Below are 13,808 nucleotides of genomic sequence, written 5' to 3'. Positions count from 1 at the left end.
CAGATTTTGACCAATGTTTTCCAATGGTTAAAATTTAAAATTTATATATTTATTTATTGTTGTTAATACAAGGAAAAATGTGTATATAATTTAATTTAATTATAGTTATAAAATAAATTATATATATATATTTAAAGAATTATTATTATTATTTTTTATTTTTAAAGTCACTATTAATTTTTAAAATCATCAATAATTAAGTTAGAATTAAAATTTGCTGTCATTTTTTAATAGAAATATATTTTTTTTTAAATTTTGAACCTCTTGATAATTAAATTAGAACTAAAATTATCACCTATTTGTTTTTTAATATAAATAACAATATTTTTAGTAAGAAATTTATTTTGCATTTTGTTTTGTAATATTGTTTTGACAAGTTTTATTGTATAAATAGATCTTTTTGTTATAAATCTAAGAAAACAATATTCAAAATAAGATGAATTAAGTGATTAATGAAGCAAAATGTCCTTAACTTCCCTATATTAACAAAGATTGACATAGTTCAAACTTGATAAATTGTTCAAATTTGGATGATTAGTAACATAAACAATAAAATCGTAAAGTCGAATTTTTAAATTAATTCTTTTTTGTTCACTAAAATTAAAAAGATAAAAAAAGAACATCACAATGCATATATAAACAATGTGTGGCCTTTAGTGCGTTAAGAACAAACTACTTCAATGTAGTTGAGAAATTTACAGTTTTTTCTTATATTAACATTTTTTTTTATGTTCTAAATTCTTGTTTAATAAATACATATGATCTAAGATAACTAAACTTCCTATTACGATACAAAAAGGTATTTGTTCCTCTCATAATCTCAATCTTTTTTTATGTTTATCATTACTCTATCATCGTTTGTTTCTATCATATTTCTTGTTTGTTTCTTCTTTGGATTTTTTTTTCTACTCATAAGACTACATGTAAAGTTATGGCTAATCCCAACTGGCGTCAGGTAATGGCAGAGGAGATGACAACCTTACATTCTAATGGCGCGTGGGAACTTATTCCTTTACCTCAAGCAAGCAAACTGTAAAGACTGGAAAAGTCAGCCAAAGAAGGAGCACACGTGGCAGTTGATGAATGGGTGGTGGTTAAAAGAAAATATATGTAAAATAAAACATAGTTTAAGTTATTAAAACGTAACTTAACAAGCACTCCCATTTTCATCTCTAAAACTTCAAAGCCAACTTTCTCTCCTTTGCTTCTCCTTTTGTCCCTTCTCATCTTTTCCCTAATCTGAACCAGTGAATCTCAGTTTTGGTAGTGTCCTAGCGATCACGGAGTAGAAGGCCTTGCTTCCATCCGATCAATTCTTCAATTTCCTCACCAGTACGTTATTTTCCCTTCCTCGTGCAACTGTTGGGTTGTGAACATTCAACTGATCTTGCTGCATGTAGCCCATGGTGTTTCTCTCTTCCCAATTCTAGCCTCAATTTAGTTCTAAAATTTGTTCTCTGTCATCAATAGATCATCCGTAGGTGGCCTACCATTCTGAAAGTAGAAAGGGCGTGTTTGGGGTCTCCTTGAGCTTGACTGCCAATTAGAAGTAAGGGAAGCTGGGGTTTTGTCTCTGTTATGTAAATTTCTTGAATGCATGAGAAGATTGTATGTCAGATTTTTATAATAGTTGAATTGAAGATGATGATTCTGCCTAGTAGAACCCGTACTGTTGATTAGTCTTATTTTTGTTTGTGAATGGGTGCTTATGAACTGGATTGATGGTGAATGATGTATTCAATTATATGTGAAATTATTCTCTCTTACTGATTTTGAATGTATAAAAATATTTTTTAATAGTAAGGCTGTTAGTTTAATTGGATATATTGGTTTTAAGAAGTAATTGAGAGGAAGTGAGGTAGTCAAATTAGGCAAACTGAGTTGTAAGTTGTTCGGGATGGTGGAGATAGGATAGATAGGTCAATTAGAACTTATTTGAGTCATTACAAAAGTCTAAAAACTGAGAAAAATGGTAGAATTGAATTTAGGTTCTTTGGAGAAGGAAATTTGAGCTTCTAGATTAGGAGTCAATGTTTATTCATTAGAGAATAATGTTAAGAACGTTTATAATCCCTTAGACAATTTTAATTCATCATATAGATCGAGTTGGGAGTGTTAGAAACTCATCAAAGTGTCCCAGATGCACTAAAACCAGAAAAAATAGGTTGCTATCAAAAACTGATAAGAATAATCGATTATCCAACTTGATAATCGATTATTCTAGTCAGAACATCATATTTTCTTCAAAGTTCACTTAAATAATCGATTATCATATGTAATAATCGATTATCATACGTAAATAATCGATTATCATACGTAAATAATCGATTATCATATGTGATAATCGATTATTGTTGTCAGGAAATCATCCAAGACAGTTTTGAGTGGTTCTAGGGGTTCCGGGTATCATTTATGGACGTTCTTTAGGTCGTTCTGGGGGTTTTTGACCCTTCCGGAACTGTTGGTGATGGTTTAAGAGTCTTTTTCTTTGTCTAAGTATGAGTTTAAGGGTATTGGGTTGTTTAGTGGTTTTCTTGGACTATTATTGTCTGTTAATGCATATGGAATGGATTCAATGCTATAATATTACAGTATTCGATTTATCTTGACATAAGTTAAGTTTAAAGTGAAAATTATGGTTATTGGACGTAATTCCATGATCCTCAAGGGAGGTTACATGGTGGTGCCCTGTAGTTGTTGTGATTGACCGTATGAATGGTCGGAGTTCAGGATGGGGTTTACCTTGACATTCTAATGACCATCCATGCTCAATTAGAGAGTGATGAGTCATGTGGTGAGAATAGGAGGAGGTTCTAGTCTTGGGTGTCTCCATTTTATATGGGCCAAGATGAGTTTGGTTGGACTTACACTTGTGTGTGGTCGGGTGAAACCCCTCGGCAATGGCTTTGCAAAGCAGTAGGGCCACCACAAGTGCACAAACCCCTGGAACTCGACATTTCATACTAGTCCGCATGGTCAAATCACGTGGTCTGTCCTTGGTATCAATAAAATGCATTCAGTTACAGTTTGTGTTGTATTATTGTCATTACATGCTTGATATACTTGATTGATAACATGCTTTTTATACCTAGCTTACCCTTGCATTGTGTTTGTTGTATGTGCTTGCCCTCCCCCTTGCGATGATCATCCAATCCTTTGGATGTGAGCAGAGTCAAAGGATGTTTCCCTGGAGCAAGCTTTGGAGACAGAGGATCCAGCCACTACCTCTTAGGACCCTTTCTATTAGATTCTTTTACTATATTTTGAGGAACTTTTTAGTTTATTTGTATTTACTTAATTTCTGATTATTGTTCTTAGATCTCTATATATTTTGAGAGACTTTATAATCTTGTTGTAGTATCTAATTTTCCAGGTTTTATGTTAGACATTTTTATACCATTATGAGAGACTTCCTTTGTATGTAAAGTTTTAAGTTTACAGTTCATTTTGGATGACTGTACTGATTATAATTTCTAAGTACATCTTCATACTGCTCTGTCATATTATAATGATAATATCCTGTTATATTATATTGTACCATATCATTTATGGGATGTCACACAAACTATTGGTTGTCATTGGGTTTACAGTGAAAATTGAACTTAATGGTCATATTGATCGATGAAAAGCTCCCTTAATCGCCAAAGGATATACACAAAGTTTTGGTCTCGATTATGGGGACACCTTTTCCCATGTGGCCAAAATAATTTTTGTTCATATCTTTCTAGCTATGGTTGTTATTCGTCATTGGCCTCTTCATCAACTAGATATTAAAAATTCATTCTTACATGGTGATTTGCAAGAAGAAGTTTACATGGATTAACCCCTTAGTTTTCTTGACGATTATCGTCTTATTTATAAGCTTCAATGATCTCTCTATGGTTTGTAGTCAGACTTGGGTTGGTTATTTCAGTTCTGTCTTGGTACAATTTGACATGACTAAGTGTGAGGCTGATCATTTTGTCCTCTCTTTTCATTCCTCTTCTGGAAAGTGCATTTACCTTGTTTATATTGATGACATTGTATTATAGGTGATGATGAGACTAGGATTCGACAACTTTAAGAGCACATTTCACAATAATTTCATACTAAAGATATGGGCCCTCTAAGATATTTCTTTGTCATCGAAGTTGCTCAATCTAGTTATGAATTGTGATTAATCAGTGTAAGTATGCCTTGAACATTTTTACTAAAATTGCTATGTTTGATTGTTATCCTTGTGATACTTTTGTAGATCTTAATATCACGCTTCTTATCGGTAGGTAGGTAGACTTAACCATCTCACTGTCACTAGACCTAACATCACTTTTAAGATTAATGTGGTAAGTCAATTTCTAAATGCTCATTGTCATAATCATTGGGATTTTGTGACATGTATCCTTCACAAACTTTGTAATATGACATGTATACTCCAACTTGAATAGAAGTGTTAAAACATAATCAAATCAACTGTTATAGATTTATAGAAAATTAAATATTACATAATTTAAAAAATTAAAGTGATTGATTCATAATTATTAAATATATTATAATCAAATTTGAATTATTCTATAAATACATATTGTGTAGTTTGCTTTAGACACACAATTCACTTCCAACATCAACAACAAAATAGATATTTGCCAAAATCGTACTCCTTCACCTGAGACGTGAGTATTGAGAAGAAAAACACTAACAAAGTAACGAAATAACACAAAGCAATCAGTGATAACATCACAAAGACATTGAGACTGCCATGTTTTCCAGGGTTGGGGTGCCAGTGCACTTTTACACGCCCCAAGGACAATGGTAGATGTACCGACCATAGTAGTTAATAGTGCCACTACCATGGAGAATGATTATGATGTTTTCTTCAATTATTCTTTGTTTCTTGAAGTATTGCAATTTTTGTTGTATCGTGAAAAAAAAAAAGGTAACATCGATTTTTTTAACAAACTTAACAAACTGCATTTTACTCACATGTATTATTAAGTATAAATTTCTTTTATCAAATAAACGAATATATATATATATATATATATATATATATTTAAATAACTTTCTTTTCTTATTCTTATTTTCTTGTAATATAATTCAAAAATATTATTCTTATTTTCTTGTAATATAATTCAAAAATAAGGTTGAAGTAACCCACATATGATTTATTTTTAAAAATAAACCGCAATATTTTATTCCATTCCATACATATAGAATAAATTTTCCCACCTTTTTTCGCCATTTTATTGAGATTTAGTTATTCTCATCCCAATCGGAAACAGTGCTTGTATGTTTGTGGAGTTCCACAACAGATCTGAACGATTGATTCTCCATTTTCGTGGGCAATGGGTGGCTTCACCGCTGAAGATCTGTCCACCATCGGCGGAATCGCCACCGTCTCACTCCTCCATTCATTCATCCCCACTCACTGGCTTCCTTTCTCCATTGTTGGTCGAGCGCAGAAATGGACTCTTTCCACAACTCTTATCGTCAGTAAGTTCTTCCTTTCATCACTCTTCTCTTTAATTGCGCAACTTAGGTCACCGACATTTTTATTTTAGTTCATTGTTTTCTTTTGCCATGCTTTTTTGTTGTGTATGGTGCGCGAAACTTCGTTAGGGTTTAGGGATTGGGCTTTTCTTTAGCATTGTCCTGTTGCGGCGTTTGCTTGTTTAGATGCGAGTAGAGTGAATGGGACGAGGAAAAATTTGTTCTCATAAATGAGTTGTATAAAGGTGAAATCTAGTGATGCGATTGAGTTTCCTTATCCTCTTTTCCCTTTCGATGGTATTATCTGGAATCTGAATGCATACGGATTTCTGAAGTGCTACATATTTTCCCACTTCTCTGTGCGTTTGTGTGTATTTGTTCCTTTCCTTGTCTTATATGTGTTTATTACCTAATTAACAATTCAGATATTTGAAGAGGTCGACCGCAGAAATGAGATAGCAAGATGGGGAGATTAATGTTGTTGAGCTTTTATATTGATATTAGATAATTAATTATACCAGTGCTGGAAAATAAAGTAAAAAAAAAAAAAAGAGAGTCAAATTTAGGAAATATTCATAATTCATAATTAATAATAAGATTGGTATGTTTTTAAGAAAAATAAACAAGTATACCAACAAAAATAAGGTAATAAGTAAGTTTAAGTGTCTAAGGTTTGAAGTAATTAAAACATCAGATTCCAGTAAAAGTTGTTAATTAGAATCTTCAATCATCCTCTTAAAGATTTAATTCTGTTTTATTATCATTTTCATTGCTACTGGAGTTTTATTATCACCTCTTTTCCCTTTACCCAAGTGCTTGCAAGCTTAAACGTAGCTACCCGCTTCAATCTTGTTTTCTGCCTAGGGTAGGTTAAAGGCTTACCAGCGCTAGTTGCATTTATAGATTCTTTCTAAGTCACGGTATCATCGTTAAAGATCAAATCATCTTCTGCATCTTTTCCATCTCCACCCTTTTCTCTCACTAACCGCTTGTTGCTATCATCAATATAATTCAAGAGAATGAGATCAATTACACCATCACTCAAAGTGTTCTTTAGCTTGGTTATACTATACTCAATACAAACCAAGTTTTTGTGACTGAAAATACCAGCAGCTACAGCAGTACAGCTGGTAAAAATGATTTGGTTGAAGCAATGGAACGCGTGGTTGATGATCCGAATAATAAGGGATTAAAACAATCAACAGAGAGAGATTAACTGAAAATATGCTGCTGACTATGTGTGATATATTAGACATATAGGGTTGGAGAAAAGAGTAGGCGGACATTGACACTTGACTCCTTTCTCTGAGCTACCATCGTCATTCTCAGTCACTTTTACGCTGATTTCTCCTAAGTGGATTATATTCCATATTTCTTATTCAGTATTGTAATTGTTGTTGTCACGCTGTTTCATTGCTGTTAGCAAATACTGATTGATTTTTACCTGGAGTTTGTGATATATCCTCAATAGATCTCTTACCTGAGTCTTGCAACATTTTATGCTCAAGCCTACTTATTATTTGAATAAACTATATTACAGTTTAGAAAAAAATGAATGTTAATTTCGTAATGTTATATACTAAACTTACAAATGTAAATGATTTAATATTAACCTACATATTCACATTATGGCAAACTACAAGTCAAGCTCAGTAATGGAAAGTCTTTACAAATTTGGTATATGTGATCCGTACATCCTCTACTACTCAACTTTGGTGTAAACGTTATTTGCATTAGTATTTACATGGAACTTTTTCTTATTGCTAAATTTTAAAAAACGAACATTCACTTACTAGGAGCGTTTTTATTATGACTACTTGCAATTTGGCTATCTTATACATTATCAGCTATTTAAAGTCTTACCTATGATTTTTCCATTTTAACTAAACTTACCATTGCATTTATAAAGTGCCTTCTGTCGCTTCAATATCAAGATCAATTCTTGGATGGCTGTAAAAGAACTAAGGATTTGGAAAATGACTTGCTGGATGTAATGGATGGTAAAGTCGACAATCTCATCTTCAACCAATGATTGCCAAAATTTCTTTTTTCCTATCTTCATTACTGATAAAGCACTTTGAATCATAAATGCTTTAAAAAAATCGGAGTTCAAAAAAGGAATGGACCGGAATGCTAGAAATCATAAGAACAAAGAGAAAAGAAAATCAAATGTGAATTCAGAAACAAAAATTGTTGTTCTTTATATATATAGAAAAACGGAGCACAAAACAAAGTGAACAACAACACCAGAAACCAAATCACCAGGAATTTTTTCTTTTAAATGAATCACAAACAGCAAAACACAGAAAAATTATAAGAAAAGAACGTACTGGACAAGAGAGTTGGTTCCCATTTCCCAGCGTGCTGGACAATGAGTGGGTAAACAGAGCAATAGAAGAGAAGCAACAAAAGGGGAAAACGGTGCAATAGAGATTGTATTCAGAAGAATCTGGCTTGCTGTCTGGAAAATGCAGCTGAGAAGGCTGGGTCACGCCTGAGGTCATTTAATTATATTTTTGTTTATGGCTGCATTTGATGCTGGATCATTGCGCTCACATGACTTAAAATGGGCGTTTTCCTTGTCATGTTCAAGGACTATTTATTAATATAAGAATTGGAAAATTGTTTGGGAAAACCATTCAAATGAATTTCATATGTGGACTTCTAGAACAATTGACATCGTGGTATTCTTACTTCTGGCACTATCAACTCAGCTACAGCAATTAAGGATTTCAATAATTGTGTAGCTTATTATGGTGTTTGATTTTACCTTTATACTTATAGTAAGACTCAGATGATTGTTCTACGATTCTGTTGACAAAGGTTTTTAACCTTATTCATTTTGTTTCATGCAGCTGCTCTTGGAGCAATTTTGCATGTAATATCCACTTCACTGCTTGGTATAACGGCAATTACCATGGCGAACACCATTGCTGGTGAAGAAACAGTGCATAAGGTTGCTTCACTTTTGCTTGTATTTCTGGGTGGTAGTTATATACTGTTGTTTCTGACGGGAAAGGGTGGCCATAGTCATTCACACAACCAACCAATGGAGAAAATGGCTGTAGCTGGACTTATTCTTGTTCCCGCTTTGTCTCCTTGTGCTACAACTCTCCCAGTATTTCTCGCAGTTGGAAATTCATCTTCCATGATGGTGCTTGCCATCGTAGTACTATTGTTCAGGTATGAGTTAATTGCCTCAAACAATAGGATTTTTTCCGTCCTGCTATTTTATGCTTTGTTTTCAAATGAGTATACTCGTCTTCTGCTTCCATAGGCATGCTTCGTGGATCTTTGTTGACCTATTGTTATTTAAAGTGATATGTTATTTATTGGAAAACGGTATCAATGATTATCAATGTTTAAAATTCTGATGTTGACGATGACATCGAATAAAGCAAAGGTCCCCAAGAAATTTTTTACAGATCATGAAAATGTGTTTTCACAATTGAGAAGCTAATGAAATACATTCTATTCAATGTTGTTAAAAGTGAACCAAAAAGTGCTAGGTTGGGATTAGGGAGATTCCAGTTCATGTTGATCTGTTTTAACTAGCTGGTTGAATCTTTAGGACATCGTTAGAATAATTTACATGAAACATTATAAAATTCAAAATCTTTTAGAAAAAGTAAATTGATTAAACCAGGTCGAGTGATTTAAAGTTTTCTGCAGTTGTTTGACCACCACCTCAGTTTTGAGATTGAATTATAATCAGACAAGTGACAAATCATGGTTAGACCAATTGGGTTGCTTGAACATTTGCCAACAACGTTAGGAAATACTTAATACTTGAGTTTTAAGTTGTAATTCCCATGAAACAATATACAATTTATACAACTTTTTAGGACATGTGAACAGGAGGTTAAACCAGGTTAAGTAATTTTAACAGGTCATAACATAAGATGTTTGACTGTCAAATCAGTTTTGAGACTGAATTATAATTGAACAAGTGTCCAATTAATGGTTAAAACTGGTTGGACTGCTTAGTCTGGAATCCGACAACAAAATCTCCATGGCTTGAACATTTGCTTAAAGTGCATGGAAATACATGGAATGTCAAGTTATAATAACATGGCATCGTGCAAACCATTTTTTATGACAACGTATGCTAAGGCTTCTAATAAGATTGCGGTCTTTTGTTATAATTTCTAATGCTGTTCTGCAATAAAAAAATCTTTTAGGGTCTATAATATCTTAATCAGGTCTGATGCTAGTTTGGTTTAGATGCCAATCAAGTTAAAAAAATGTTCAGATTTTCATTACTTTTATCAAGCTTCACACTTGTCGCATTTACAGTACAATAACTGTGATGACTTCGCTGGTAGCATTGTCGTTTTACGGAGCCAGTCAGCTGAAGTTTCACTGGGTGGAGCGGTATGACAAACTTCTTGTTGGTTCAGTGCTTTGTTTAGTTGGAGTATTGACCCTACTTTTCCATGATCATGATCATGGAGACGTGATTTCGATTGGAGAGCAGCACTCACATAGGAAGATTATTTCCTTTTGAGATCTATAAATGTTTTGTAATTACATGTTTTTGAGCATCGCCAAGGTGGTGTTTTCATCTTGTAGTAGAAGGAAAAGAAAAGAAGGAAAACAGATGTTTCTGTTCAGTTGTATACTGAGTTTACAGTGAGAAGTTAATGAATATTAAAAAATTATCAATTAGTTTAGTCTAGTTCTGAAAGAATGACCACTCCCCAATTTCACTTTCACTGTCCTCTGACAGATTATTGTGCTTTTAAACTTTGTATTGGAATCAAAATGTTTTATAATTGAGATAAGCATTTTTTATCAGTACTGATTCGTTTTACTTGTTTTCATTTTAAATCTTTATAATCTACTTATCTTATTGTTTCCAGCAAACAAGTACTCCTCTCTCTCTGTACAATTAAAATAAAAAATCTGTCAACGTAATTTTAGAGCCTCACTTTGGCACATACGGTAAATTTATCAACATTAGCTTATAAAAATGAGTTTAACCACGTACCTTATTTTATATTAAGAGTTAGATCCTTAAATTTAGTGTATTATGTCTTGATGCTCAATTTGTAAATATTTATTTTAGTTCCTCAATAAAATAAAGCAAGTTTTCGATTCTAAACATTAAATTTGAAAAAAAAGTAAGATAAATAATGTAAAACTATCTTCAGTCAAATTTAGTATTAAGAACTAAAATAAGATTTTACTATATTTAATTAACCAGAACGATGTTTTTAAAATGTGGGGATTAAAAAAAGTCAAACTATTATTTTACCTCATCTAATATGTCAAAGTCTATCTGATACAAAGAAAGTGAAAATTTAATTAATAAATGATTTCCGATCCTTTAGAGAAATGATGAAGATGAAGTTTTGATGATCTCCAATTCAAGTAAGGAGATATCAAGATTCAAGAATATTCTTTGAAGATTTGTACTGTTATAGAAAACTTTTGTAACTATTGTAGTTTAATGTTTAGGACTTAAATTTTTAGTGGTTTTGATTTCATGTATTTTTATATTGTGTAATTGATGTTCAGAGTCAAAATGGTATTGTTTTAATCGATTAAACTTAGTATTAATTAATTAAACAAAATAAGAGCTGAAAACTCAATTTTCCTTTGTAATAATCGACTGAAATACCTTTTAATTGATTAGTTAACCGACTAATTCACAAATTAATTGATTAAAGGTGATCGTTGGAGTTTTCTAGCCGTTGAACTAGTCGTTATACTCATTTTAATCAATTAACAAGAATATTAATCGATTAAAAACGTTAAATGACTGGAAACGAAGAACGAAAGAGTTTTTACTTGAGTCTATAAATAGGCTCTCATTTTCCTTCAACATTAATTCTTCCCTTGTGTTCTAGTACTCAAAAATCATTGAGACTTGTGTGTTCTTGTTCGGCTTGAGAAACTCTCATCTGTGGAGTTGGTGAAGTACTGCTACGGTGACATAAGAATAACAGGTTCATCTTTGGTGCATCTAAGGACGTGTTTGGGCAAGAGGAGTAATCTTTCGTGAAGTATTGGGAGAAAGCGTTTCCTTTGTGAAGACTCAAAAGAGGTGCAGGAGGTTCATCTCTTGTGGTATCAAGAAAGGTGTTTTTTAAATTTTTACAAATTGTTTCTTTGTCATTGTAATTTGTAATTGTTTTGTTAGTATTGAATTGTTTATCTTGTTTCGAGATAAACCACTAGACATAGGATTGGTAAAATCCGAACCAGGATAAAATTCTCTCAACCTTATTCTTGTTATTTGCTATTATTATTTGCTTACTAAGTTTAATTCAGTAAAAATTAAAAGGGGTATTTAAAAATCCTTTTGGTAAGTTATTCTACACTAACCATCCCAACTGAGCCGCTCTCTTAATGAAGAAAAGATAAACTTTAATGCTTAATTGTGAAAATTAAAAAAAATAGATAAGAGAAATAAAAGAGAAATACTATAAAAATAAACATGGTAAGTAAATGTTGTTTGACTAAAAAGAGATATGATATTTTTTTATATTATCATTATAATAAGTTTTTTCACTATATATATTAAATTAAAAAGAGAGAATTTTTTTCATAATCCATTATACTAAAAAGAAATAGAAGTGACTCCCATCTCATTTCTTCATTTCTTTCCTTATCAATTTTGCATAGAAGGTTTTTTTTTTTTTTTTCATGATAATATCTTTAAATATTAGGTAGGATAGGCTTATAAAAAAATCAAGCATATAAGAATATATTTTACTGAAGGATATTATAGGGCATGTAAAATCGATTTTAAAAAAGTTATTGTGAAGGTAATTTTGAGTTTTCTTATTCTATAAATTTATATAAATTATATAAATATAATTATATAAATGGAATTAGAACATATGTACATTAATATCTATTATTTGCATAATAATTCATGAAAAAAAAATGGATTTATCTACTGAATAGAATATAATTAAAAAAAAAGAATTGATTAAAATTAGATTTAATCAATATAAAAAATATTTTAATTTTAAAATGAATTCTTAAAGTCATTCTAATCAATTCACAAATTCAAATATTTCATTTTCAACCTATAATAAACTGTGATATTTATGAAAAGTATGATGAAATCACTCGTAATCTTAAAGAATTATAATTCCTTCAAATAAACTCTGAGCAACTGCATTTTAAAGAAGTTGTAAAGAATAAAAGGTAGAGACATGGCACAAAGGAAGAGATTCATTTAATATAAAAGAAAAATGAATGGAGTGTTTCTCCCTGCACCTCACCTTCTTCTTCCTGCACCTTCAAATTTACTCATTTATCTTTTGTTTAATAAATTCAAAGCATAATTAATTAATGATTATTTAGCTATATTCCAACCTCCCTGCACCCCCACACTCCCTTCCCGTTCCTATCAGCCTTCACTTTTATAGCATTTCTTTCCCATTCAGTTTTACTATACATTGCTACTGTTTCTGATCCGTGATGTGGTAGTGCTTGCTGGTCCTAGTGATACTTGGTGGTGGTGATCTCGACATTGGAGGAGAGGAAGAAGAAGAAGAGACAGCTCCTGAAGGTTGCAAACTGCGTTTCACTTTAACCGCAATGCGAACTGTGGACAACAACGAAGATGCACCCCCAAAATAAACCAACCACACTTCGAAATGCAGTTAAGGGGTGCCACATCCGCAGTTCACATTGCGGTTGAAGTGAAACGCAGTTTGCAACTTTTAGGAGTTGTCTCTTCTTCTTCCTCTCCTCCAATGTTGAGATCACCACCACCAGCAAACACCACCACACCAGGGATCAGAAACAAAAATAGCAATGTATAAACAGTAAAACTGAATGGGAAAGAAATGCTATAAAAGTGAAGGCTGATAGGAAGGAGGTGTGAGGTGCATGAAGGTTGGAATATAATTAAATAATCATTAATTATGCTTTGAATTTATTAAACGAAGAATAAATGAGTAAATTTAGAGATGCAGGAAGAAGGAAGTGAGGTGCAGGGAGAAACACTAAAATGAATGATACTTTGGAACTAACAACTCTTCCCAAAAGGCATAAAGCTATTGGTCTAAAACACGTCTACAAAGGTAAGAATAATGCTAGTGTAAAGGTGGAAAAATACAAATCATGACTTGTAAAATGCTATATATATGCACAAGTACTAACAAAGAGTATAGTATTTCATGATTGAAGCAAACATATAGACAAGATATATTATTTCATAAGAGAATGAAAAAGGCACACTATTTAATTTGAAGTTTATAATTAATAAAGTAGACCAATAATTTTCTTTAAATTAATATTCTGCTTACTCTTTTGAAAACTACAACCAATATTGTTTAAGATAATTACTGAAAAAACGTTTAGAGATCAATTTCAAAATT

General features: G+C 31.9%; 1 protein-coding gene across 1 annotated transcript; it reads left to right on the top strand.

The window, feature by feature from the left end:
- Positions 1-5,208: 5,208 nt before the first annotated feature.
- LOC106762960 lies at positions 5,209-10,263 on the top strand. The gene is made up of 3 exons (XM_014647098.2): positions 5,209-5,469; positions 8,322-8,649; positions 9,763-10,263. The coding sequence occupies exons 1-3, from the start codon at positions 5,322-5,324 to the stop codon at positions 9,971-9,973; spliced, it is 687 nt and encodes a 228-aa protein (XP_014502584.1). The 5' UTR covers positions 5,209-5,321; the 3' UTR covers positions 9,974-10,263.
- Positions 10,264-13,808: the final 3,545 nt, after the last annotated feature.

The sequence above is a fragment of the Vigna radiata genome, chromosome 6 (genome assembly GCF_000741045.1).
Source record: "Vigna radiata var. radiata cultivar VC1973A chromosome 6, Vradiata_ver6, whole genome shotgun sequence".
In the NCBI taxonomy this organism is placed as follows: domain Eukaryota; kingdom Viridiplantae; phylum Streptophyta; class Magnoliopsida; order Fabales; family Fabaceae; genus Vigna; species Vigna radiata.
This window is presented reverse-complemented; position numbering and strand designations above follow the sequence as displayed.

What these genes read in the sequence shown, in the direction of transcription:
- LOC106762960 (XM_014647098.2), top strand. Translation starts at nt 5,322, where the DNA reads ATGGGTGGCTTCACCGCTGAAGATCTGTCCACCATCGGCGGAATCGCC. An exon ending in TTCCACAACTCTTATCGTCA is followed by an intron (nt 5,470 to 8,321) that starts GTAAGTTCTTCC and finishes TGTTTCATGCAG; the next exon opens with CTGCTCTTGGAGCAATTTTG. An exon ending in ATCGTAGTACTATTGTTCAG is followed by an intron (nt 8,650 to 9,762) that starts GTATGAGTTAAT and finishes TCGCATTTACAG; the next exon opens with TACAATAACTGTGATGACTT.